At 38.0% G+C, this 25,540-nt stretch overlaps 1 protein-coding gene across 3 annotated transcripts in view; it reads right to left on the bottom strand.

Moving 5' to 3' along the window:
• The window catches only part of SS18 (SS18 subunit of BAF chromatin remodeling complex), an 80,928-nt gene extending 68,795 nt beyond the window's left edge, over nucleotides 1–12,133 (bottom strand). The window contains exons 1-2 of one of the 3 annotated variants that reach the window (XM_055324202.1): nucleotides 10,959–12,133; nucleotides 7,727–7,803 (exon numbers count right to left, since the gene is read on the bottom strand). In XM_055324202.1, the coding sequence (XP_055180177.1) occupies nucleotides 7,727–7,803 (77 nt within the window). In that variant the 5' untranslated portion in view covers nucleotides 10,959–12,133. Of the gene's footprint in view, nucleotides 1–7,726; nucleotides 7,804–10,439; nucleotides 10,581–10,958 lie in introns of those variants that run through there. The other 2 variants (XM_055324203.1, XM_055324205.1) reach the window with 2 other exon arrangements.
• Nucleotides 12,134–25,540: the final 13,407 nt, after the last annotated feature.

Below are 25,540 nucleotides of genomic sequence, written 5' to 3'. Positions count from 1 at the left end.
TGCTTCAATACAAATTAGCATTCTAATTATTTCCCAAGTTTAATAAAAGATGTATGTTACCTGAACATCAATAGCACTTCAATTTTTTCCTAGTTCCTCTGCAAAATAATTCCAAATAATAAATACATTCAAAGATAATAATACACACAAAGAGTTTACCATGTGCTAGATATTGTTACAGTTGTTTTATATACTCATATGTTTCAGTCAATTCTCAAACCCACACTGAGGTAAAAGTTCTTACTTTCTTCATTTTACAGATGAGACAAGTGAGGTTTTGAAAAGTTAGTAACATGTACAATATTTGCGCAGCTCAGGAAATGGAATTACTGAGTTATGTACCAGCTCTATACACTGCACATATGCTTTCCAAAAAGAGACCAAGAATGAAGGAATTCAACAAAACTGACATGCTACTCCTCTTCCCCCCCTGCCAATTTCATATTGCCAAAACCCTCAAACCCAAGTCAAGGGAAAAAGCTCTACAGAAAATGTCAAGAAGGAGGCAGACATCACATAAACTTTTTCTTTCTCTGGCAGCAGTGACCAACAATTTATGCCTGCTACAGGTATGCTGCCCATCTGTTAGGGCTCAGCATTAAAGAAGATAATTGACATGTTTACTTACAAATAATATATATATACACATATATATGTAATATGAGACAAAATAACTGGACACTAATACCATTAAGAATTAACTTTATAAAACAAAGCAAATTCTCACCCACAAAGTGGTTAAACATGCTCATTGTAATCTTATGAATTAGTTTTGCTAACTCTGCAAATTGGTAGTGATTCAGTTACTAATGTTTGTAAACCCTCCAAATAAAAACTTACAAATCCTATACTAAATTGTTAGGCTGTTTTAGAATTTTGTTTACCTAGGAACTTATATACAAATTAAAATAATGAAAATAAGATAAAAGAACTTTATTCAGCTAAATAAAGCCTTCTAAAACAGATCTCAGGGATGCCTGGGTGGCTCAGTAGTTGAGCGTCTGTCTGCCTTTGGCTCAGGATGTGATCCCAGAGTCCCAGGACTGAGTCCCAAATTGGGCTTTCTGCATGGAGCCTGCTTCTCCCTCTGCCTATGTCTCTGCCTTTCTCCCTCTCTGTGTCTTTCATGAATAAATAAATAAAATCTTTAAATAATAATACAGATCACATATAAAATCATTATCTATACATCACATAAGGAATCCTAGGAAATCTTTTGCAGCATTATTTTTTTCTATTAGAACTGGTTTCACTACTTTTCTCTTATTAGAGGAAAAACAACTTCTCACTGACCCTTGATTTTCCTAACAAGTTTATGCTCATTTTCTATTTTTTACAGATTTATTGAGGTATAACCAATATAAAAAAGAACGACACATATTTAACTTGTCCAATTTGATGAGTTTGGACATATGCAAACACCTGTGACACCATCACTCTAATCAAGGTAACAGACATAACCAACACTTCCCAAAGTGTTTGTTTCCTTTTATGACTTTGTTGTTAAAAAACAAGTTTAGAATCTTAATGTTCCTCCTCACATATTACACTATGTTGCTCAATTAGACATGATATAATGTTTGTTACAGTGATCCTCAGACAAAAGAGGAACAGGAGTTATTGTATTGTACTGAATTATTCATAATGGTTAATTATGTTGTCAAAATTCTTAAAACAGCACTAACAGGCACCACTAGCTGGAACCATTTCATTACTTTGTGAAGATCCTGAATGGAATTTAAGGCATAGGGTTCCAAAATCTTGCCATTTTTTAAAACTATTCAGCCATTTTTAATTAGAACATAAAATCCACTTCAAAGTCTACTCCTTGAAGTGTCTTTTCTGAGAATATGGCTTTAAAGTATTCAGATATGAAATTTGCTGACCACCCTGCAAAAATAAAAATAACAAACCTTACTAAGAGACTATGGCTTCCTCATGACCCTTTAAGAAAAAATTTTAGTCATGCTGATTAGTACTTAACAAGTCCATCTTAAAATACTGTTAAATCTAATCTGCCATGCTCCTAAGGCCTCCTTTGTAAAATAATGGGAGTTAAAAATAGATCTCCAAAGTCCCTTGTAGTTCTAAGTATCTATAAATACAGCATCTTTTATGGAGTACTTCAGTTTTAGGACATTTCCCCAAACTAAACCTTTTAACTTTTATTTTTGAAATAATCTTAAACTTACAGTTTTAAGAACAGTATAAAGAATTCCCAAATATCTTTCCCTCACCCTCCCCAATCCTTGGCATTTCACATTTTTAAAAAACATTTTATTTATTTATTCCAGAGAGAGAGGCAGAGACACAGGCAGAGGGAGAAGCAGGCTCCACGCAGAGAGTCCGATGCAGGACTCGATCCCTGGTCCCCAGGATCACGCCCTGGGCTGAAGGCTGCGCTAACCTGCTGAGCCACCCAGGGATCCCCGGCATTTCACATTTGTCTTACTCCATTTGTAAACATACACACCAATATGTACACACATGCAAGCACACACACACATACTCAGAACAGCTTTTTTTTAAAAACCTTTTGAGAGTCATTACAGACATATTACTCCACTACTTCAGTGTTGATTTCCCAAAAACAAGGAAATTCCCATATGCAACCACTGTACAAAAAATTAAGATCAATACAGTAATATATAATCCAAAAACCCATTCAAATTACTCCAATTGCACCAAGAGCCCCGAATATTTTACCTAACATAAAGGTATCTTATCTAACTTCAGGTTTTCTTTCTTGTAAACTGCATTATTTCTACAGCATTCATCAAAATAAGTTTTTTCTAAGATCATTTAAGACTCAAAGATGAAAGTTATTGAAAAAGTAGTATATACTCATATTCTTTTACAAGTTTGTGGAACTTGTAAACTTACCAGTGAAAAATCTTTAGATGGTGAGATACAGTGTTTGTTATGTAATTTTTATGTTACCTGTGTCTTTAAATTTTCTATAATTCATATAATACTTTCATAAAAAATAGTTATTTTACATTAAATAACTGTTCCAAGCAAAGTTATCACATCTTAAGGAATTGTTTAATTAAAATTGAACTATCAGTTCCTAGATGCCTGTTCTTTACCGTTCCTCTTCATTTTCCTTTGCTTTCTCCTAATGCAAGAAATGAGAACATTTAAGGTTGAGAGGAGGAATTTTTTTCTCTTTACTCACAAACCAACACTAACAACTTGATAAAGAAAGAGTATCTAAAGAACTCTAAAAATGAAATCAAATCCATCAGGAAGAGCAAAATATAAGACTATATCTAAATCAATGTAAGCCCCATCTGCACCAAATATGTGAGAAAATGAGGTCTATTCCAATATGCAGAAGGAAGAAATGATCATATATACACAAAAAAAACTAAGAATATAAAGAATAAAGCAATACAAACTTCTTCTGACTCAAGTTGGAAAGGCTCATTCTAGATCTGAACACTTTCTATCCAAGCCATGCACTGCTGGGTCCTTTAAGAAACTGAACCAGTCCTATGCCACAAAATCCTCTGACAGCTGAAAAAGCCACAGGTGAAAATAAGTATCCTAATCAGAGCCTGTCGACTTTTATCATCCCATGGCCAATTCGAGGCAGTGATCTCCTTACCACTGATGATTATCCATAGTTAAACTAAGGAATAGATCAGCTAATTAATTAATTTTTAGAGAATATTTTGAAATATAAACAGACATGACTACTGAAGAAACAATACACATAAAAGTAATGGAAATTGTCACGTAAGATGCAAAATGTACAAGTGACTAGAAAATAAAATACTCAGACCTAAGTTTCTAAATATCATTCTCTAAAAAGAACCAGGGCTTGAAGAAATAGGCAATTCCAAAATGGGACAGGAAAAAGAACAAGATAAGCCTAGAACATTTTGTAGTGCAAGAACATTTTTTAAAAATGCTCAAAAAAGGGATCCCTGGGTGGCGCAGCGGTTTGGCGCCTGCCTTTGGCCCAGGGCGTGATCCTGGAGACCCGGGATCGAATCCCACATCGGGCTTCCGGTGCATGGAGCCTGCTTCTTCCTCTGCCTGTGTCTCTGCCTCTCTCTCTCTCTCTCTGTGACTATCATAAATTAAAAAAAAAAAAAAATTATAAAAAAAAATGCTCAAAAAATACTGAATACAAATCAAAAAGCCAGCTTGAGGGGATCCAGTGGCCAACATTAGGGACAACTTAAAAAGAAAATAGGATAACATTATAACTTAAAGAATTATAGTAAGAATCCATAAATCCATTCAGATATAAATAAATGAATGAGTAAATGGGGGCAAAGAATGAGAAATGTTTTCCTTAAAGTAGGATTTCAAATAAATGTAGAAGGAATGACTGATTTAGTCACCATTTGGCAACCACCATAGTAATAACAGTTTCAATCAAGGATCATTGGATGGTGAATACTTAAATAAATGCTTAAAAAAAAAAGTACAAGAGGGGCAGCCAGGGTGGCTCAGCGGTTTAGCGCCGCCTTCAGCCCAGGGATCCTGGAGACCTGGGGATCCTGGAGACCTGGGATGGAGTCCCACGTCAGGCTTCCTGTGTGGAGCCTGCTTCTCCCTCTGCCTCTCTCTGCCTCTCTCTCTCTCTCTCTGTGTCTCTCATGAATAAATAAAATCTTTTAAAAATAATAAAAATTGAAATTAAAAAATAATTTTTTTAAAGTACAAGAAGAAACATTATGTATATATGTCTCAAGGTATTTGCCCAAGAAGATACATATGAATTAAAAAGAGAAAAATAATAACTTTACAGTTGATAAACTGGCAGGTCTCACCGTAACGGATTAAGATTCTCACAAATACTAGGACAAATCACTATCATACAGCTATTTGAGAATGCACCAAGAAGGACACAACACCATTTATTTGTGATGCTCCTGCCAAAAGTGCATAACATAATCTAATCAAGGAGAAATACCAGTCAAAGCCAAAATGAGGGACATTCCACAAAATAAACGCTATGTATTCTTCAACATCAACAACATGAAAGACAACAGACTGAAGAATGGTTTCAGATCAAAGGTATAATCAAGGCATGTGACAATTAAATGCAACATCTGATCCTGCACAGGACCCTAAACCTGAAAAAAGTACACTAATGGGACAAGTGGCAAAATTTTAAAGAGGTCTGAAGATAATTCTATTCTTAATTCTAACAATTATACTGATTATTTAAGAAGTTATGTCTGATTTTATGAAATACACACAGGTAATTGAACGTAAGATAAAGTCATGTGCAACCTATTATCAAATGTCTCTGTGAAACAATATGGAGAAGATATGAATGATATCGGGAAGAAAATGAAAATTAAGGCATACAGGAATTTCTTATCCTTTTTTTTTTTTTAAGATTTATTCATTCAAAAAAAAAAAAGATTTATTCATTCATAAAAGGCACAGAGAGAGAGAGGCAGAGACAAAGGCAGCAGGAGAAGCATGCTCCTTGCAGGGAGCCCGATGTGGGACTCAAACCCGGATCCTGGGATCACACCCTGAGCCCAAGACAGACGCTCAACAGCTGGCATCCCTTATACTTTCTTTAAGACTTTTCTCAAGAGTGAAACTATTTCAAAATAAAAAGTTTTAGAAAAGATACCACTTTTCACCAACCAGATATGCAAAAATTTTTGAAAGATACTAATCTCCAATGCTGGCAGAGGATGCTGAAAACCAAGGCTCTGAAATCTGACTGGAAGAAAGAAAACCAATATAACCTTTTTGCAAGGTAATTTGGCAATCTGCATGATCTTTGACCCAGACATCCCATTTATAAAATTCTAACCTATTAAAAAACAAAACATTTACCTAAATGTATTTATATAGTTATACGGGATCCCTGAGTGGCTCAGAGGTTTAGTGCCTGCCTTCAGCCCAGGGCATGATCCTGGAGTCCCGGGATCGAGTCCCACATTGAGCTCCCTGCAGAGAGCCTGCTTCTCCCTCTGCCTGTGTCTCTGCCTCTCTCTCTCTCGCTCTCTGTGTGTCTCCCATGAATAAATAAATAAAATCTTAAAAAAAAAAAAACCTTTTAAAAATAAATACATAAATACATAAATAAATGTATTTATAGATATGAATGCCATTGTGTGCAAATGTACAAAAAAAATGTTTAGAAGGATAGGTACTGAACAATTAAAAGTGGTTACCCCTGTGGAGAGGGGAGAAGCATTATGAGTGGAAGGTAAAACATGACTTGCTTTTCTCTCTACCAACTTTTATACGTTATGATTTTCTTTTTATAATGACCCTACATGACTTTTTCATTTCAAAAATGATACGAAAACAACACGGAAAAAGACCAAGTAACCAAGAGAGACTCGAAATTAGATAAAGGGGAATCAAGTGATAGCAAAAGTTCAGCCCGGCAGGAAAGCACATGCAGAGGCAAGACTCTGGGCTGCTGGGATAATCTACTTGAGAAAAGACCGGTGAGGTCTCTAGTAAAGACAGATATGTTAAAAAACAATGGTGGGAATAAAAGATTTTAGAGCTGCACTGTCCAGTAAAGTTGCCACTTGGTAGCACAGGATGTGGCTAGTTCAAAATGATGTGTTATTAGAGCAAGATTCGCAAGAGATTCCAAAAGACTAGGTATGAAACAAAAGAATATAAACTGTCTCATTAATATATTTATACTGATTATGTACTAAAGTGATACTTTTTGGAAATAATGGCTTAAGTAAAATATATTATTAAAATTATAGTTTCTCCTGTCTCCTTTTACTTATTTAATGTGTCTACCAGCAAATGTAAGATTACATATGTGGCTTGCAATATACTTCTACTCGACAGCGCTATTCTAGAGACTTTCGATAAAACATTCAACTTTTTCCACTACGTTGGATTCTATTAAAGATACCATTTACTTCTGACACATCACTAAAATTACAAGTTTGGTTCTTATGAATGATAACCATTCTCTATTTATTAGATATAAGCTTTGCTTTCTCAACTACATATACGGATGTTCACTAAATATCCTATATGTGTGAAGAGCTAACTTTTCCACAGATCAGACTACCCACAAATTTGAAGTCATTATTTTACAATGTAGGATAAGTATTTAAAAAGACAAAAGAAAGAAAGAAAGAAAAAAAAAAAAAGAAAAGAAAAAAATCCACTGCATCCCAAAGAACAAATTTTTCTTTTGTAAAAATCAGGAAAAGTCACACAAAAAAAGTATACATTAATGTTCATAGAAGTATTCATAATAGCCAAGAAATGAAAACACAAATGTCTATTACTGATGGATAAATAAAACATGGTACAACCATACGATGAAAAATTATTCAGCAACAGAAAGGAAGTATTGATACATGCTTCAACACTGATGAATCCTGGAAAATATTATCCTAAGGAAAAGAACTCAAAGACGACCACATTTTGTATGAAGCCATTTATATGACATGACCATAATAGACCAGTCTACGCAGACTGAAAGCAGATTAGCAGCCGTCAGAGGGTGAGGGATTAGGATGTGGGAATGGAAAGTTACTGCTAATGGGCATAGGGTGGAGATGATCAAAGTGTTCTAAAACGGACTGCAGTGATGATGACACAACTCTATACCAAAAGCTTTAAATTGTAACCTTAAAATGAGTGAATTGTACGACATGTGAATCATATCTAAATAAAGTTGTTATTAAAAAGAAAAGTAAAAAATTAACCAACACAAAAAAATGAATACAAAAAAATGTTTTCATATCATTCTTACTGAGAACACTCTGAGGTCTTTCCTTTATTCTGATAGTCCATTATACACTGAATAAGATGGTTATTTTCATCCAACATCTGAAATAAAATTAGAAAAAGTTTATTATAAATGTAGTGCATCACATAAATTTTTTTAAAATCCTTCAGATTTCTAGAAATGTTTATTCATACAGGAACTGAATCTATTCAGTTCTTTTAAGTCTTATTCTACACCCCTGGAATGATATGTTTAATCAGTAATTTTCAAAGAACTGTATTCCAATTATTCTCCCCTTAAATTATTACCTGAAGCCCCAAACGAGTTTCTTTTGTATTCAAACATTTTATTACTTCTGCTACTTGTAGTAAAAGATTTAGCCTGTTAAGACTAAAAGGTAAGGGTCAAAGCTAACTTTGCGTCATTCTTATGCTTTGCAGGAGTAAAGAAAATTTTGTCCTTATCCACAATGAATACATGAAAATATAAGCCCATAAATCTTGAGGAGATAGCTGGCTAGTTTCCAAGTGTTATACAGTATGGTTCTGTGGTTCATATTCCAAATATGGAATAATCAAATACTATAATTTCTATGAATATGTATTTGTTACAGACTTTACAAGCTTTCCTTTCCTTATAAATTAAGTTGTCCCAAGAGTTTAAAAACAAAAAGCATATCAACTTATCATTCTATTGTCTTATAACAATTCAAAGCAGTATTGGCTTAAAGGATTAAATAATTCATCTAAGTAAGGGGGCACTGAGGAAAGTACTGACATAGTAATGAAAAGACCAGTTAGTTTTAGTGCCAGCTTCACAATCCTATGCAAATCACTTACGATTTCAAAGACTCAGATTTATCTTAAGGTCAAGTGACAGGAGTAGATGTTCCTCCTGAACTTGTCCTACATTTCCAAGACTCGATAAACATAAAGTATAATACAATAATCACTCTACTTCAATAACTTAATGTAGCTCTTTTAATCAAAAACAAAAATCCACTGAATCTTGTGACTTTCTTCCCACATAAGAATCACAATATTCACTTGCTAGAAAAAAAAATATATACTGACATGCTCTTCCAAAAAGTGCAGTTATTTCCTAAACAGAATCATCGGATGCCAAAAAAGAAAAAAAAAAGTCTTTAAAATCCATTAGTCCAATCTGATGATTTCACAACATAATCGCTTCAGTTGAACACTCAACCTAACAAACTTCACTGGAGAATATGTCTCATTTCTAACATCAATTCTCTCACACTGTAAAGTAAGGCACTTAATTTAGAATCCGTTTTCTCTTCTCATTCCAGAATGAAAACTAACTGATCTGCATCTCCTGAGTAATCATTGGTAGTAAATATCTTAACATGTATGCAAGAAAAACTCTTTGAAAACCAACCAACCAGCCTTAGGACTGTTCTACGGTCCAAAAATAAAAATAATTTTAAAAAAAATGAATCCCTCCAGAAACATGTCCTTCGTGTATGTACTTGGAGCTGTTTGCCAGGCGGCAGACTTAGCCCAACGCACTCTATGAAACTACTGCCACTTCCAGGCACTGACAGGCCGGCTTGTTCAAAAAAATAAATAAATAAATAAATAAATAAATAAAGCAACAGTTGGGCGAATGTCAAATGCCACGCGAGAAAGAAGCTGACAGTCAACAGAAGCCCGCTAACATAATCTGCCGGCATACAACGGTGCCTGGGGGGTACGAAAACGTGGACTTTTCTTCAGTTTTCATCTCCATCCCCACGGAGACAACAGAACCGCAATACTCAAGGTAAACTGCCGAATTCTCCAAGTAACTTTTCAAAGTCTGGCTGACTGAAATTCAGATTACTGCCTCGCTCCTGGGCAACAAGGGGCAGCGGACAATGAAGCAGCTTTGTCTGTGTCCCTAACTGGCAGTTAGCGGCGCCGCGACCGAGGCAGCACTACCCTCTACGAGGGACGCACGCCCCGTGCAGGGGTCACGACTGCCGCGGGGTCTCCGGGGCTAGACGCCGAGCTGCGGGGGGCAGGGACCACGGCTCACCGCTGTAGCCTCAGCAGCCAGCGCAGGCGCTCGGTGAGGACTTGCCGCAGACGGACAAGGCTAGCGGGTGAATCCGGAAGGGACAAGGAAGTCGGAGGGGACCCCCCGAGTCCACAGGGGCCTCCTTCGCCCGCCCCTCAGGCGCCTGCGGCGTCCCCCCAAGTTCTCCCGGGAGCTCCCCAAGTCGGCGGGAGCGCGCGGCGCGGCGCGGCGCGGCGCGGCGGAGGGCGGCGACCCACGCTGCGACTTCCCCTCGGCCTCCCGCGACGCGAGGTCGGGGGTGCAGCAGGCGGCCGCGGCGCGCGGGGCGGGGCGACGCCAAAGTAACTCTGGAGCGGCGCGCGGGGCCGCGGGGGGCGCCGGCTCCCACACACAGCCCTGCCCCGCGCGGCCGTCGGCGCCGCCGGGCGCACGCGCCCCGCCGCCCGAACGCCGCCCCATCCCTGGAGAAATGCGGCGGCGGCTACTTGGGCTTTTGTGCCCGCAGGAGAGAGCCCAAAGGCGCCAAGGGCTCCGTGGGGGGGCTGGCTCGCCGCCTTCCGCCGCCCACTCGGGCACGGCCCGCGGCTCGGGTTCCCGCACGCGACCGCCTCCCAGCAGGCCCGCCTCCGCCCCCCGCCCGGCCGACTCCCGCGCCGGCCCCCGGCGGCGCTCCCGAGGGCAGGATGGGCCTGGCATCCCCGACCCCGCGAGGCTTCACCTTCTGAATCGCGGCGGGAGTGATCTCCCCCTTGCCTCGCTGCCTCGGGGCTGCGAACGCCACGGACATGTTGCCGCCGTCACCACTACGGGCAAGTCCCGGGCGCTCCGGGGGAACGGCAAACTGGGGGAGAGACGCCGGCCTCTCGGGCCGAACCACCTCGGGAATGCGGGGAGGGGGGATGCTCCGGCGCCGACCGAGCAGCCGGCCGGCCTGGCCTCCAGCACTTACTCGGGCGCGTCGCAGTCGGGTGCCGGCGCGAGACCCGGAGCCGCAGCCCCCGCCGCGCCGCCCGGCTCTCGGCCGACCTCCCGTCCTCCGCCCTTTTCTGGGCCGCCCCCCCCGCGCCGTCTGAGCCAGTGGTAGGGCCGCGCCCCAGTCCTCCCTCCGCCTCAGCGATTCAGGAAATGGTCCCGCCGCCGCGGGAGAAGGAGAGGCTGGGGCAGACCCTGTCACAGGAAATGCGAGCCGCCCGAGCCGCCCGAGCCGGCCCGCCCCTTTCGCGCGGGTGCAACTTGCCTGCCTCTCCTGCGCGCTGGAGCCTCCCTCCGGCTGCGCTTCGGCGCTCGGCTCGAGACCCGCTTCAGTTTTGTCGACTTCATCCTCGCCACCCCCCCGCCCCCGGGAAGAAGGGCCCGCCCCGGGCTGTCCCGGCACCGGGTCAGGACCTGCGGGTTCGAGCCACCCGGCGCAGCATCTGCCGAGCGGAGCAGAGGTGGAAGGTGTAGGTGGACGCGGATTCGCTGGTTCAAACCGCTCGGCTACGCCCCGGAGGCGCACCTCCGAGTCCGCACTCGCACTCGCACTCGCACGCGCACGGGCGCGCCCGACAGTCGGGAAGTAAGCGTGGCCCGTGGCCCGTGGCCCGTGGCCCAAGCGGAGAAGGCAGGCTGCGCCCGGTCCCCGAGGCCGCCCCACGGCAGCCGCCTCTTGGGGCAAAGCCCCGGCACAGACGCGCGTCGAATTCGTCGGACGTGGAGCTTCGGGACTAAGTTTTGAGATCGAGCACCCTCACGTTTTTCCTTTTACAGTTATATACTTGACTGCTTTGTAAATTAGGCCCAAGCTGCCAGGGTTCAAATCAGTGTGAGGAAAAAAAAAAAAGATCCCAAAGCTCTCAAACTACGGCAGGAACACGGGTCAAATGTGGGTAAGGTACTGGCCCTGGGGAGGGCCGGGGGCTGGGGGTGTAATTATTGTGTAAATGTGGACTTCATGTAACAAAGGAAACGTTTATGTAAGACGCAGCCGTCGCCCAACAGTAATGAGGCTCAAAAACAATTCTTTCATTTACACATAAAACTGGGAAAAAAACTAAGAAAAAAATGCATACAGTTTTTGTTTCAAATATATGCTCTTCACGAGAGGCCCTAAGTTTCATTAAGCAAACGTTGGCAGTTTTGTGTGCTAGGCACCTGGGATATAGCGGTGATAAGGTGGACATGGAACCTGCTCTCATGGAGCTTATATTCTGACAAGGCTGACAGATTACAAACAAGTATGTAAATATGTAAACTTCTAAGGAAGACTAGATGGTAACGAGGAACAGAGAACGACAGGCACTCAACATGAGTTAGGGTGAGAAGCCTTCTCTGTTAAACTGACCTCTAAAGGATAAAAAAGACTCAAGCCATCCTAAGAATAAAGGGAAGAGAATTTATACTCCTACTAACTGTAGTTCTTAGAATTCTTGTCTTTCACTACCCTAAACCTTGCGGGGGGGGGGGGGGACTGTTATATTTGGATTTAAGGTAATCACTTCAAACTGGAAAAACAACTATTGAATTTAGAACAGAAACTTAAGTCTTGTCCACCATTAATATAGTATGTCCAACACCTGGCTGTGTCTTCACTGAGCATGATTTATGGCTGAATAGTATTTCACCATATGGATACTGCATTTAAAAAATCATCAATGAAAAAAACAATCATCAGTGGATGAATATTTGGGTTGTTTCTACTTTTCAGCTATTATGAATAATGCTTTGAACATTTATGTACATTATCATGTCTTGATGTTTACACAAAAGTACCTTGGGGTACCTGGCTGGCTCAGTGGGTGGAGCATGCAACTGGATCTCAGGTTTGTGAGTATGAGCCCCACATTGGGTGTAGAGATTACTTAAAAATAAAATCTTCAGGGGCACCTGGGTGGCTCAGTTGGCTAAGCATCTGCCTTTGGCTTAGATGATTCCAAGGTCCTGGGATGGACCCCCTCCTTGCTCAGCAGGGGAGTCTGCTTCTCCCTCTCCGTCTGCTTCTCCCTCTCTCTCTGCCTCAGCTCCTGTGCCCTCTCTCTCCCTTCTTCCCTCCCTCCCTCAAAAAAATAAATCTTTAAAAATTAAAAAAATGCCTTAATTGTCAAGAGCAATATTTCAGTAGGAAAAATGAAACATAATCCTACTGTTCCAGTTGTGTCTACTTGGAAGATAGCACGTAAATCTTAACAACATGAACCAATGGGAATACTTGCCTGAATTTCTATATTCCAGTTAAAAAAAAGAAAAAATGCCAAGGAGAATCTTATTCCAGGAGTTACCCAAAGATAAGTACCTTCTTTGTCTAAATCACAGCTCCCCAACAGCAGGAGAAGAAATCAACTGAAAATAGGTAACAGGTCAGCCCAAGGTGTTTATCCCTTCAGAGAAGCAGGTTAGGACCCAGGGTAATAGGCATGAATAACCACAGCCTTTTCTGTGATGGCATGTGTGCCATAAAAATTATTTTCTGTGTCCCTCACAGGACATCAATAGGGGGGCACTGGAGTAAAGATCCAGCCAGGAATAAAAATGATCTCCATAAAAGAAGACACCTTAAAGGGACCCTATGTTACTCTCAAGCTTCCTTCCTGTTTCATTTGACCATTAGTTTTGGGGAGAGAGGAATTCCAAAGTATAGACTGAGTGGAAGCAGATATAGGAGAAAAAGATTAAAGAGTACTCAGCATTTAGTTTGGGAGAAAACAGGGAATGAAGATGGGAAGTTGACCCAAGTCTCAGAAATGACTGTAGGAACTTAAAAATGAGCTACCCAGACAACTATTTCCCCAACCAAAAAAATCAATCCCATTATTTAGTCTTGGACTGAGACATCTGAAGAAGGAATTGAGGTCATATAACAAGGTGAAAGGTTTTTTAGAATAATCCTAATAGAAGAGCATACACGGTGGTTTAGAATTAGTAAAATAATCTGCATGAACAATTCTCAGTTATTTACACTAATGAATGTAGACACATGCAAGAAAAGTAAGGAAATTTTCCACATTTGGTTTTTCAAATGTTTCCATTTTTTAATTTGTATTACATGAATTTGTTTGTATTCCTTAAATGTATTTCACCAAATGGATAAGATGCTCCAGGAATATGCTCAATATTTTATAAAACTATAATCATGGCATTAAATATTATCTTAATCCACAAAAAATATACATGTATAGATAACTGAGATTACTTTTATATGCATTTTTAATACTTATTGTTTTATAATTAATAGAGTATCCATACTATTGAATTTGCATTTGAAGCCCCTGTGCTGCCATAAATTCCTTGAATACCTGGGGAGGCATAGACAAGCCTGTCTGCTCATAATTGGGCTCAGAGCAAAACCCCTCAGGTAGTATCTTTCAAAATATTTCTACTCACTGTCGCCATGGCATTTAGTGAGTCATTTTGAGTTGTGGCTTCCACAGACTTCAAAACTATAAGGAGAACAGCAACTATCTATAATCATTATTCTAGGCAAAAACAAATCACCTTTCCCAATTCTCCCCCAGAAGACTATATTTTCAATACTCCAGAACACTTCATTCAAAGTAGACTATAACAAAGTCTATCTGGCGCATTTCTATCTCTTTTTACAGTATCAAACATTGAATGAATTAAGGAGGGGCTGAATCAAATATATTTGGGGGTATAATGTTATAAGAAAGTATTGCTTTTTTTAAAAAAAGTTTCTATGTGAAGCTATATTCAATCATAACTTACTATGACAAATGCACAGGTTTAGAATTCTCAGTTCTTCCACCTTATGGCATGATACTGCTGCCGCCTGTGGAGGATGGAGCAAGCAAGCAGATTCTCCCCTAGAGCCTCCAAAAGGAACATAGCCGGCTAACACTTTAATTATAGCCCAGAGGGGTTCATCTTAGACATCTGACCTCTAAAACTTGATGATAATAAATTTGTTGTTTTAAATCATTAAATTGGTCATGATTTGTTAGAACAGCAATAGAAAACTAATACAATGTTTTTTTCCTATCTAGTATTATTTATGGTTGAATTGGGCAATGTGCACTAAAATACTGGTCAATATTCTATGGAATACCTATTCCGTATGTTACAAACTATTGTTCTTATATTAAAGTAACCTAGCAATCATATTTGTTATATATTTTCTTTAAAAGAAAAATAATAGCATAATATTATGGTAATAATATCCTGCAAACATCATGATTTCAGCCTTCTGGCCACCAGAATTGTGAGAGAATAAATTTCTATTATTTTAAACCACCATGTCTGTGATGATTACTGCAGCCCTACGAAACTAATACAGATGGCCAAGATACTTCAATGGAGAAAGAATTGTTTTGGAACAGCTTGATACCCATGTTTTTAAAAATTATCTTTGACCTTTTCCCCACATGTACACAAGTGTTAAATTGAAATAGATTGTAGACCTAAATTTTAAAAGCAAAACTACAAAACTTCTACAGAAAAACAAATAGAAAATGTTTATGACCCTGTGTGAAGCATTTATTTCTTAGATATGACATAAAAGGCAAGAAGCATGAAAGAAAAATTTGATAAATTTTTATTAAAATTAAAAATTCTGCTCTTGAAAGATATGAGAAAACGAAAAGGGAAGCTATCATCTGGGATAAAATATATGAATTTATGAAACATTAAAAGAAAGAATTTGTCTCTAGAAAATATAAAGAACACTTACAACTCAATAAGACAAACAACTCTATTAACAAAATGAACAGAAGACTTAGAGGCATTTTAGAATGATCATATACAAGTGGCCAATAAACACAATAAGTTGCTCTCCATCATTAATCATCGTGGAAATGCAAATTAAAGCCACACTGAGAAACCACTACCACATACCCACTAAAACAGCCAGAATCTAAAAAGAGTGACATCATCACATTTTGGAAAGTATGTGGAACAACTAGGAACATTCATATATTGCTAGTGGGAGTACAAATGATACAACTCTGAAAAACAACTAGTAATTATTATAAAGTTAAACATGCACCTATTATATGATCCAGTAGTTGTGCCCTTGAGTATTTATTCCTTACCCAAAGGAAATTAATATGTATTGCCCACACAAAGACTCATACATGAGTATTCATAGCACATTTGATAAAAATAGTGTTAAGTTAGGTGTACCTGGGTTACCTCAGTTAGTTGAGCATCCAATTCTTGATTTCAGCTCAGGTCATGCTCTCAGGGTCCTGGGATCCAGCCCCAAGTTGGGCTCTGCACTCAGCACAGAGTCTGCTTGAGATTCTCTCCATTTCCACCCCGACCTCGTCTCTCCCCATTACTTGAATTCTCTCTAAGTAAATAAATAAAATCTTTGAAAAAGTAGTGTTATATTAGAAACCCAAATATTCCACACAGTTGAATCAATAAATTATTATACATTTATATAGTAGAATACTACTCAAGAATAAAAAGTAATAAACTATTAATATATGCAACAAAATGAATGAATCTCAAAAACATCAGGTTGCATAGAAAAGTCACAACAGTCACATACTGTTGGTTTCATCTACATAAAAATCTGAATAAGGCAAAATCAATTTATAGTGACAAAGTAGGTCAATAGTTGATGAGGGATGAGGATGGGGATAGGATAACTACAAAGGAGCACAAAGGAATGTTTGGGGATGACGAAAATATTCTATATTTTTATCATGGTCATAATTACATAAGTGTATACATTGGTAAAAATGTATCCTACTATACAAAATTTAAATATTAAAGTACTTTCTAAGGAAAAAAGTGCTGTCACTCTTGTTAATATTGCAGTGAATATCTAGATCAATTTAAGTTTGCCAACTAATGAATATGATATATACCTCCCCTGACTTAGAGGTTCTTTAGGTTCTTTCAATAATATGTTAGGTTTTTCTGTGTAGAGGTCTGTATGTATTTCCTAGAAATATAGTATATACATGGTATCTTTTTTTTATTTCATTTCCTAATTATCTGGTTTTGGTTTATAGAAATACAATTGATTTCTTCCTAAAGTCATTTACTAATACTAGCAATTTATATATAATTTATTTTGGACTCTTATGCACACAGTTAGGTTATCTAAAAATAATATGATTTTCATTTTTTCCTTTCTAGTACTCAGTTTTTTTTCTTGCTATATACTGCTTAAAAGAAAAGATAAATAGAAATGACAGAGCAGGTACTCTCAGGTATATTGCTGAGATACATTCTCAAATGTAAAGAAGTTCCAATATTTAACCATCAAGTATGTTTTCTGGAGGTTTCCTGTAGAGTCCCTTAGCAGATTAAGGAAATTCCTTCCAATCCTTAGATTATGAGTCAATAAGATTGTACAAGACAATGGATTTTATTAAATGCTTTTCTGCATTTATTGAGATAGGGTTTTCTTCCCTCTATTTTATAATTCAGCAAACTTTTTCTATAAAGGACCAGAGAGTAAGTATTTCAAGTTTTGCAGGCCATCTGGGTTCCCTTGCAATTACACAACTCTGTCATTTTAGCTAGAAAGCAAAAATAGAAAAGAATGGGCATAGCTGTTTTTCCAGTAAAACTTTATTTACAAAAATAGACACAGCAGCAGGCCAGAATTGGGTTTGGGGCCATAGGTTGATAACTTCTGTTTTACTCTGTTAATGTGGTGAATTACATTGATAGCTTCCTAGAATAACTTAATTTAGTTGTGATATACACGCAATATAAATTTTTTTGCATATTGCTTATTTTTATTTATTAATATTTTACTTAGGATTTTTATATGCATGTTCATGAGTGAACATGGACTATAATTTTCCTTTCTTATAGTATCCTCAGGTTTTTGCTCTTAAGATTATGCTGCATCCTGGGGCACCTGGCTGGCTGTCAGGAGAGCATAAGATCATTGATCTCAGAGTCATGAGTTTGAATCCCATGTTGGGCATACAGCTTATTAAAAAAAAAAGGTTATTCTGTTTCATAAAAGAAGTATGGAAGTAGTCCCTCTTTTTCTATTTCTGTAATGACTTTATGTAAAATTGGTGTTATTTACTTCTAAAATATTCCATAGGATTCACCAGTGATACCCCTGGGCCAAAGGTCTTCTTTGTAGCAATGTTTTATTTATGGGTTTAATTTCTTTAACAGATTTGGGACCATCAAGACATTTCTCTTATTTCTTGCATTAGTTTTATTATGTTTTTCTAAGAATTTGCCCTTTTATTCTGAATTTTCCAACTTATTGGCATGAAGTTACTCATAACTTTTTAATGTCATTATGACCTCTAATAAGGTCCTCTTTTCATTCCTCATATTGTCTTCTTTTTTCTTGGTAACTTCTGAAAACTATCAATTTTATTATACTTTTCATTTTTGTAAGATTTTATTTACTTATTAATGAGACACACAGAGAGAGAGTCAGAGACATTGGCAGAGGGAGAAGCAGGTTCCCCATAGGGAGCATGATGAGGACTGGATTCCAGGACCCCAGGACCCCAGGATCATGCCCTGACCCAAAGGCATATGCTCAATCACTGAGCCACTCAGGTGCCCCTTATTAGCCTTTTCAATACTCTTTCAGCCTTCTTTGTGTTCCCTATTATATATTTTGTATTTCATTGATTTCTATTCTTCCTTTAATAATTTTTTTAAATTTTATTTATTTATTTATGAGAGATACAGAGAGAGAGGGAGAAGCAGGCTCCATGCAGGAAGCCCGATGTGGGACTCCCTCCCGGGTCTCCAGAATCACGCCCTGGGCTGAAGGTGGCGCTAAACCACTGAGCCACCGGGCTGCCCCACTGATATCTATTCTTATCTTTATATTTCCTTCCTTTTACTTTCCTTGGGTTTAATAAGCTGTTTTTTAATATAACGACTTTGATACTTAGTAATTATTTTTAGTTTTTCTCCTTTTCTAATGTGTATATTAATGCTGTAATTTCCCCCTTAGGCACTGCTTTGGCTGCAACATGTTTTAATATATTTACTTATACTATTTATATTTATTTATAATATATATTAAACATGCATATTTTAATGTATATTTTATATATGTAATATTAAATCATATTAATATGATTCCATTGAAAACATTTTCTAATTTCCATTGTAGATTCTTCCTTAACTCATGTTATTTAGAAACACATTTCTTAATATTCAAATACTTGGGTGTTTTGGTTTTTTTTTTTTAATTTACGATAGTCATACAGAGAGAGAGAGAGAGGCAGAGACACAGGCAGAGGGGGAAGCAGGCTCCATGAACCGGGAGCCTAACGTGGGATTCGATCCCGGGTCTCCAGGATCGCGCCCTGGGCCAAAGGCAGGCACCAAACCGCTGCGCCACCCAGGGATCCCACTTGGGTGTTTTCTAATTATGTTGTTGTTACTTATTTCTGTCTTAATTCTCTGGGGTCAGATAATATATTCTCTATGCTTTTATTCCTTGTAAATTTTTTAGTTTTTTATATGATTTATCAATTACAAGAAAAGCTGTTAAAATCTGACTTTAATTGCAGTTTCTCTATTTCTTCTTTAGTACTATCAATCTTTATCCTGAATATATGGTTGGCATTAGGTACAAATTTAGAATTAAGTATTGCTAATAAATTAGATCCTTTATTACAAAATATCCCTCAATACCTCTTGCTATGAATCTTAACTTGAACTATATTTTGTTATACTACATACTACCTCTTTTTAATGTTTGCATATATTTTTCATCCTTTTACTTTCAATTCTTTTTTACCCTTTAATGTTTTCGCACATAAGCACATATAGGTGCATTTCTTTTTATCCAGCTGGATATGTATATAACTGAAATATTCCATTATAGAAAATATAAGTATTAATGTAGTTATCTTGAAACCTACTAAAATACTATTTGCTTTCTATTTTCCATCCTGTTATATGTCCCTTTTTCTTTCTTTTTGGTGTTCTTTTCATTATTTATTATTATTTCATTATAATAAAGTATTATATATGGTTACATATTTTTATATGGTTCTCTTAGTGGTTTCCTCAGAGATTATAATATGCATTTTGGATCAATTAGTCTAATATAAATAAGAAATGTTACTACCTTTTTAAAAAGATTTTATTTATTTATTCATGAGAGACACACACACAGAGAGAGAGAGAGAGAGAGGCAGAGAAACAGGCAGAGGGAGAAGCAGGCTCCATGCAGGGAGCCCGATGTGAGACTCGATTCTGGGGCTCCAGGATCACATCCCGGGCTGAACCGCTAAGCCACCAGGGCTGCCCGAAATTTAACTACTTTTTATTTTGAAATTTGACTACTTTCTGAAACAATGAAGGGAAGTTAGAACACTTTAATTTCATTTGTTTTGGGGATCCCTGGGTGGCTCAGCAGTTTAGTGCCTGCCTTTGGCCCAGGGCATGATCCTGGAGTCCCGGGATGGAGTTCCGCATTGAGCTCCCGGCATGGAGCCTGCTTCTCCCTCCTCCTGTGTCTCTGCCTCTCTCTCTCTCTCTCTCTCTCAATGTGTGTGTCTATCATAAATAAATAAATAAATCTTTTTAAAAAATTCATTTGTCTTCCTACCCAAATTATGTTATATTCTCAATATTTTAATATTATCTATATATATATTTACAAACCCATAGGGATTATTTTACTGTTAATATTTATTTGAACTTAAGTATATGTTTACCCTTGATCCTTTTTTCTTTTTAAATATTTTTTTATTTATTTATTAGAGACAGAGAGAGAGAGAGAGAGAGAGAGAGAGAGAGGCAGAGGGAGAAGCAGACTCCATGCTGGGAGCCTGACATGGGACTTGATCCCTGGTCTCCAGGACCACAGCCTGGGCTGAAGGCGGCGCTAAACCGCTAAGCCACCGGGGCTGCCCCCCTTGATCCTTTTTATTTCTTCCTCCATCTCCAAATTTCCATCTGTGATAATTTTTCTTCTGTCCGAAGAACAGTCTTTGGTATTTCCTGCAGTGAGTGCTTGCTGGTGTCTAATTCTTTATGGTTTTGTGTGGGGAAATATCTTAATTTTGCCTTCAATTTTAAAGGTTATTTTCACTAGAAATAGATTATTATGCCAGCTTTGCATGTATTTTCTTTTAGCATTTTAAGGTAGAATTCCATGTTACTACACAAATCAGTTCAAAGTCTTATTACCTTCTTTTTGGCAATACAGCTTTTTTTTTTTTTCCTTAAATAGCTTTAAGATTTTCTTTTTTTCCTTTTTTTTTTTTGGTTAAAAAAATTGTATTTAGATTTGTAGCTAGCTGGACTCAGTTTAGATGATCCCAATTTTGTCGGCAACATCCAAAGTTTCATAGTCAGGAGCCAATTGAAGATATGCTTTCTTCTCTCCATCAGGCCTGATCAAGGTGTTGACATTGGCCACATCAATGTCATAGAGCTTCTTCACAGCATGTTTGATTTGGTGCTTGTTGGACTGGACATCCACAATGAACACAAGTGTGTTGTTGTCTTCTATTTTCTTCATGGCTGACTCAGCAGTCAGGGGGAACTTGATGATGGCATAGTGATCAAGCTGGTTTCTTCTGGGGACACTCTTTCGAGGATATTTGGGCTGCCTTCAGAGACACAGGATCTTGGGTCGTTGGAATGTAGGTGAGGTGCAGATCTCTTTTTTTTTTTTTTTCCTGACTGTGGACGACTTTTAGCACCTCTTTTTTTGACTTTCAAAGCCTTTGCTTTGGCCTTGGCTTTGGGAGAGGCAGGAACTTCCTTTGCCTTCAACACCATCCTCATGAAAGATGCTTTAAGATTTTCTCAGTGTCTTTGGTTTACATTGGATTTATTGTGGTTTTCCTAAGTGTGAATTTCTTTTATTTATCCTTCTTGCTGTTAATAGTTTTTCTTAAATCTGTTGCTTGATTCATTTGCCAGTTTGAAAGTATGTAAACAAAATATCTTTATATGTTGTTTCTGTCTTTTTTTTTTTTTAACCTCCAGTTGGAGTCTGGTACTCCAACTACACCTACATTTGGTTTTTCTATGTTTTAGATTATTTTTCAGTGTTCTCTATCCTCTTATCTCTCTCTGCTTTGATATGAAGATTTTAAATACATACATACACACACACACACACACACACACACGCTTATTTTATAATCTTCTAATTCCCTACTTCTCTTTTCAACTAGGTCTGATTTTAAGCCTGATTATTAAGCTCTTAATCTCAATTAATATAGTATTCATTTCTACAGTTTCCAAAACACTCTTCATTAATAGCTCTGGTCCCTGCTGAAAATCTTTTTTGTTTTTTTAATTTATTTATTCATGAGAGACACAGAGAGAGAGAGAGGCAGAGACACAGGCAGAGGGAGAAGCAGGCTCCATGCAGGGAGCCCGACGTGGGACTCGATCCCGGGTCTCCAGGATCACGACCAGGGCTGCAGGTGGTGCTAAACCGCTGAGCCACCAGGGCTGCCCTCCCTGCTGAAAATCTTGATCTTGTTTTTAATCGTTGCATAGGGGCCTGAATGGTTCAGTTGGTTAAGTATCTGCCTTCAGCTCAGGTTATGATCCCAGGATTCTGAGACGGAGCCCCAGGGGCTTCCTGCTCAATGGGGAATCTGCTTCTCCCTCTCCTCCCCACTTGTGCTCTCTCTTGCTTTCTCTCTCTCTTGCTATCTCTGTTGCTATATCTGTCTCTCTCTCAAATAAATAAAATCTAAAAAAAAATCCCCTGCATATAATTAACATGTTTTAAAAATCTGTATTTGATAACTCCATTATCTGGATCTTGTATTAGTCTGCTTCTGTTGCCTGTTGTTTCTCTTGTTCTTTGGTCATATGATCTTTTTGTGTATGCAGGCTTATTTTTGATAGAGCACAGGATACTACACATGAGAAATTGCAACAATTTATGGTTCTGTATGATGTTGTCTTCCTCTACAGAGGATTTACTTTTGCTTTTGGCAGGCAACTAATCCTCTAGGGTACTAGTAATGCTTTGTTCCAGTGCTTCCCAACTTTTTGGCCTTAGGAATACTTTTATCATTCTAAAAATTATTGAAGACCCTGAAGAGCTTTCATTTATGTGGGCTATATCTATCAATATTTACCACATTAAAATTAAAACATTTTACTTATCATTAAAAAGTTAAACTCATTACCTATTTACACATTTCATATATTCTATTAAAACACCTATATTTTTCAGGATGCCTGGGCGGCTCAGTCAGTTAAGCATCCAACTCTTGGTTTAGACTCAGGCCATGATCTCAGGGTTGTGGGATCGAGTCCTAAGCCAGGCTCTGCACTCAGTGGAGAGTTGGCTTGAGATTCTTTCTCTCCTCTCCCTCCTTCCCTCCCCCTCACTCACATGTGCTCACTCTTGTGTGCTCTTTCTCTAAAATAAATAAATCTTTTCAATAAATAAATAAATAAAATGAAAAACCTGTATTTTCCAAAATTTAAAACCATTAATGAGAAGAATGAAATTGTAAATCTTTTTTAATATCCAGCTTAAAAGAATACAGCTGGATTCTTAGATCTGCTTCTACATTCAAACAGTTTTAAAATGTTATTTAGGTTGAAATATATTGGGGAAACAATGTCACCAAAATATATTGGAAAACAAAAATTTTTACAGCCTTTTTAGATCACTTCAGATCAATTATTCAGTGATTTCAACCACTGGATACTCTTTGTTACTAGACCAACATTCAAAATGTGATAGTTCTTAAAGTTAGTTGAAATGTGTCATCTAAAATCACATCAATGAAATTTTAGTACTCTTTTTACATTAAAATCTGCTAGTCTGTGTAAGAATTTGAATGTCTTTTTTATTTTTGCATGATTGTGTATGATTTATGCTTTGGTCACTGGAAAATCCTGGTTCACTGAGTTATGCATATTTTCCAAATGTAGCACTATATAAACAATCACATTTTATTAACACCACCAATCTCATCAGTAAAGTAGTTAATTATGGACAAATTGTCAAGTTCATGGTGATGGATATAAATTTTTCAAAATTCTGATTTTTGCTTTAAAAGCTTAAACCCTTTTTTAATGATTATTTATTTGAGAGAGAGCGCAAGCAAGCATGGGGGTGGTGAGGGAGAGGCATCCTCCCTGTTGAGCAGGGAGCCCAATGCAGGGCTCAATCCCAGGATCTGGAGATCATGACCTGAGCAAAAGGCAGGTGGCCCCAAAACTTGAATTTTATCTTTGGAAATATACCGTCTGTTGTTTTTCTTAGAGTATAGGCTAATATTGTTTATTTTCAGCAGTGTCTGCCCAAATATCTAACTCTGAATAACCATATGTCAGTCACTCTTTCAGGTATAAAAGATATTCCATGATAAAGGGGGCTGGTTCAGCTAGCAACTCAAGGATTTACAAAAGTGCTTTATCTCAAGCTAACCACCTTACTTTGAAGGCAGCAGAAGTACCTTAAGTATACTTCCCATTCTGGAAATTAAAAATATAAGTACACGAGTCAAGATTTGATAAAATTAATAATTTACTGCGTATTCAATGACATTCTTAAATGAAATTGGCATTTTTTTAAAAATGAGTGCTTAGTGGTAAAGAATACAGTGGATACTAGTATAGTTTGGTATTGCTGCCTTGATTCATACTAAGGTTCCAGTAGTTTTACCCATTTCTTTTGCACTGCAAATGTAAATATTCATACAATGAAAGGACAAATACCATTTCAGTATTATCACTATAGTTTTGATATCGTGAATTCCTTGAAAGATTTCTGGGTAATTCCAAAGATCTGCAGACCACAGTTTGAGAAACATTGGTGATGGAGCTGCCAAGTGAATGGTCAAAAAAAGAATTCTTGAGGCATTTTCAGTGCAAAAGGTGCTTTTATTATATAGCATGGGGAAAGGATTCATGGGCAGAAAGAGCTACACCAGAATTGTGAGGAGTGACTGATTGTATACTTTCTAGTTGGTGGGGGTTATGGGTAACATAAGTCTCTAAGGAATTTGTGCTTGTTGAGAGCAAGGTCTCCAGGACCTTGGAGGGCTAGCTATTAAGATAATGTTGCTTTTAGTCTCTAATAAAACATCAACATTAAGGCAGCCATGAGTTCCTTGAGGAATGTCACCCTCTACATGTCTCAGGTATTCATCAGTGGGCTGTGAATTGCAAGGAGATGTAAATTTTTTTTAGGAGATTTAATTTTACCTACATTTCTGTTACTTTTGTTCTCTTCATCAACTGCTTTATTCCAATCTTTAACTAAGGTGATGAAAAACTTGGTGGTAGTTCTTGTAAGAAGAGGTCTACTTTGGGTTCACTCTTAGCTCTGGGTTGTGGTTCTTTGGGTCCCAAACAAAAAGTCTACAACATCTTTACCATGACCCTATACCTTGACTGAGTTTGAAATCCAATTTTTGTCTATCAAAAGTCTGCTTCACTACTCACCTAGCCACTGCAAATAGGAAAATACTTCAAGGAGAAAATCCTAGGCTTACCCCTGCAAGGGTTACTTCTCTTCTGAATCTTGGCATCACAACTCTTCATTCTTTGTTAGCTATTGGAGTCAGAATATATATTTAAAAAAATTTTTTTGTCCGGTATTTCTAGTAGTTTTCAATAGGAGATCTGGATGAAACCATCATGATTGTCATTGCAGGAAGTCTCTAGGCATTAAACTGTTAGTTTACACTGTCTTTATTAAGTATAAAGGTAAACTATGCTTGCTGTAAAATTTTTAAAATACAGATACTAAGTTTAAAACAGTAACTTCTCCTTCCTTACCATATCTCCTCATTCTCTTTCCAATCTCTGGATTCCTGTAAAGAAAAAAACTCTTGTCAACTTGATGTATGCCCTCTCACTCTTTTCTCTATAGATTTAGAAATATGTTTGTACCTACATTTAAAAAATATATAAGTGGGTTCATGC

Source organism: Nyctereutes procyonoides, unplaced genomic scaffold (genome assembly GCF_905146905.1).
Source record: "Nyctereutes procyonoides isolate TBG_1078 unplaced genomic scaffold, NYPRO_anot_genome, whole genome shotgun sequence".
Lineage (NCBI taxonomy): Eukaryota > Metazoa > Chordata > Mammalia > Carnivora > Canidae > Nyctereutes > Nyctereutes procyonoides.
Note: the sequence above shows the minus strand (reverse complement) of the source record. Positions and strands in the feature narration are given on the sequence as shown.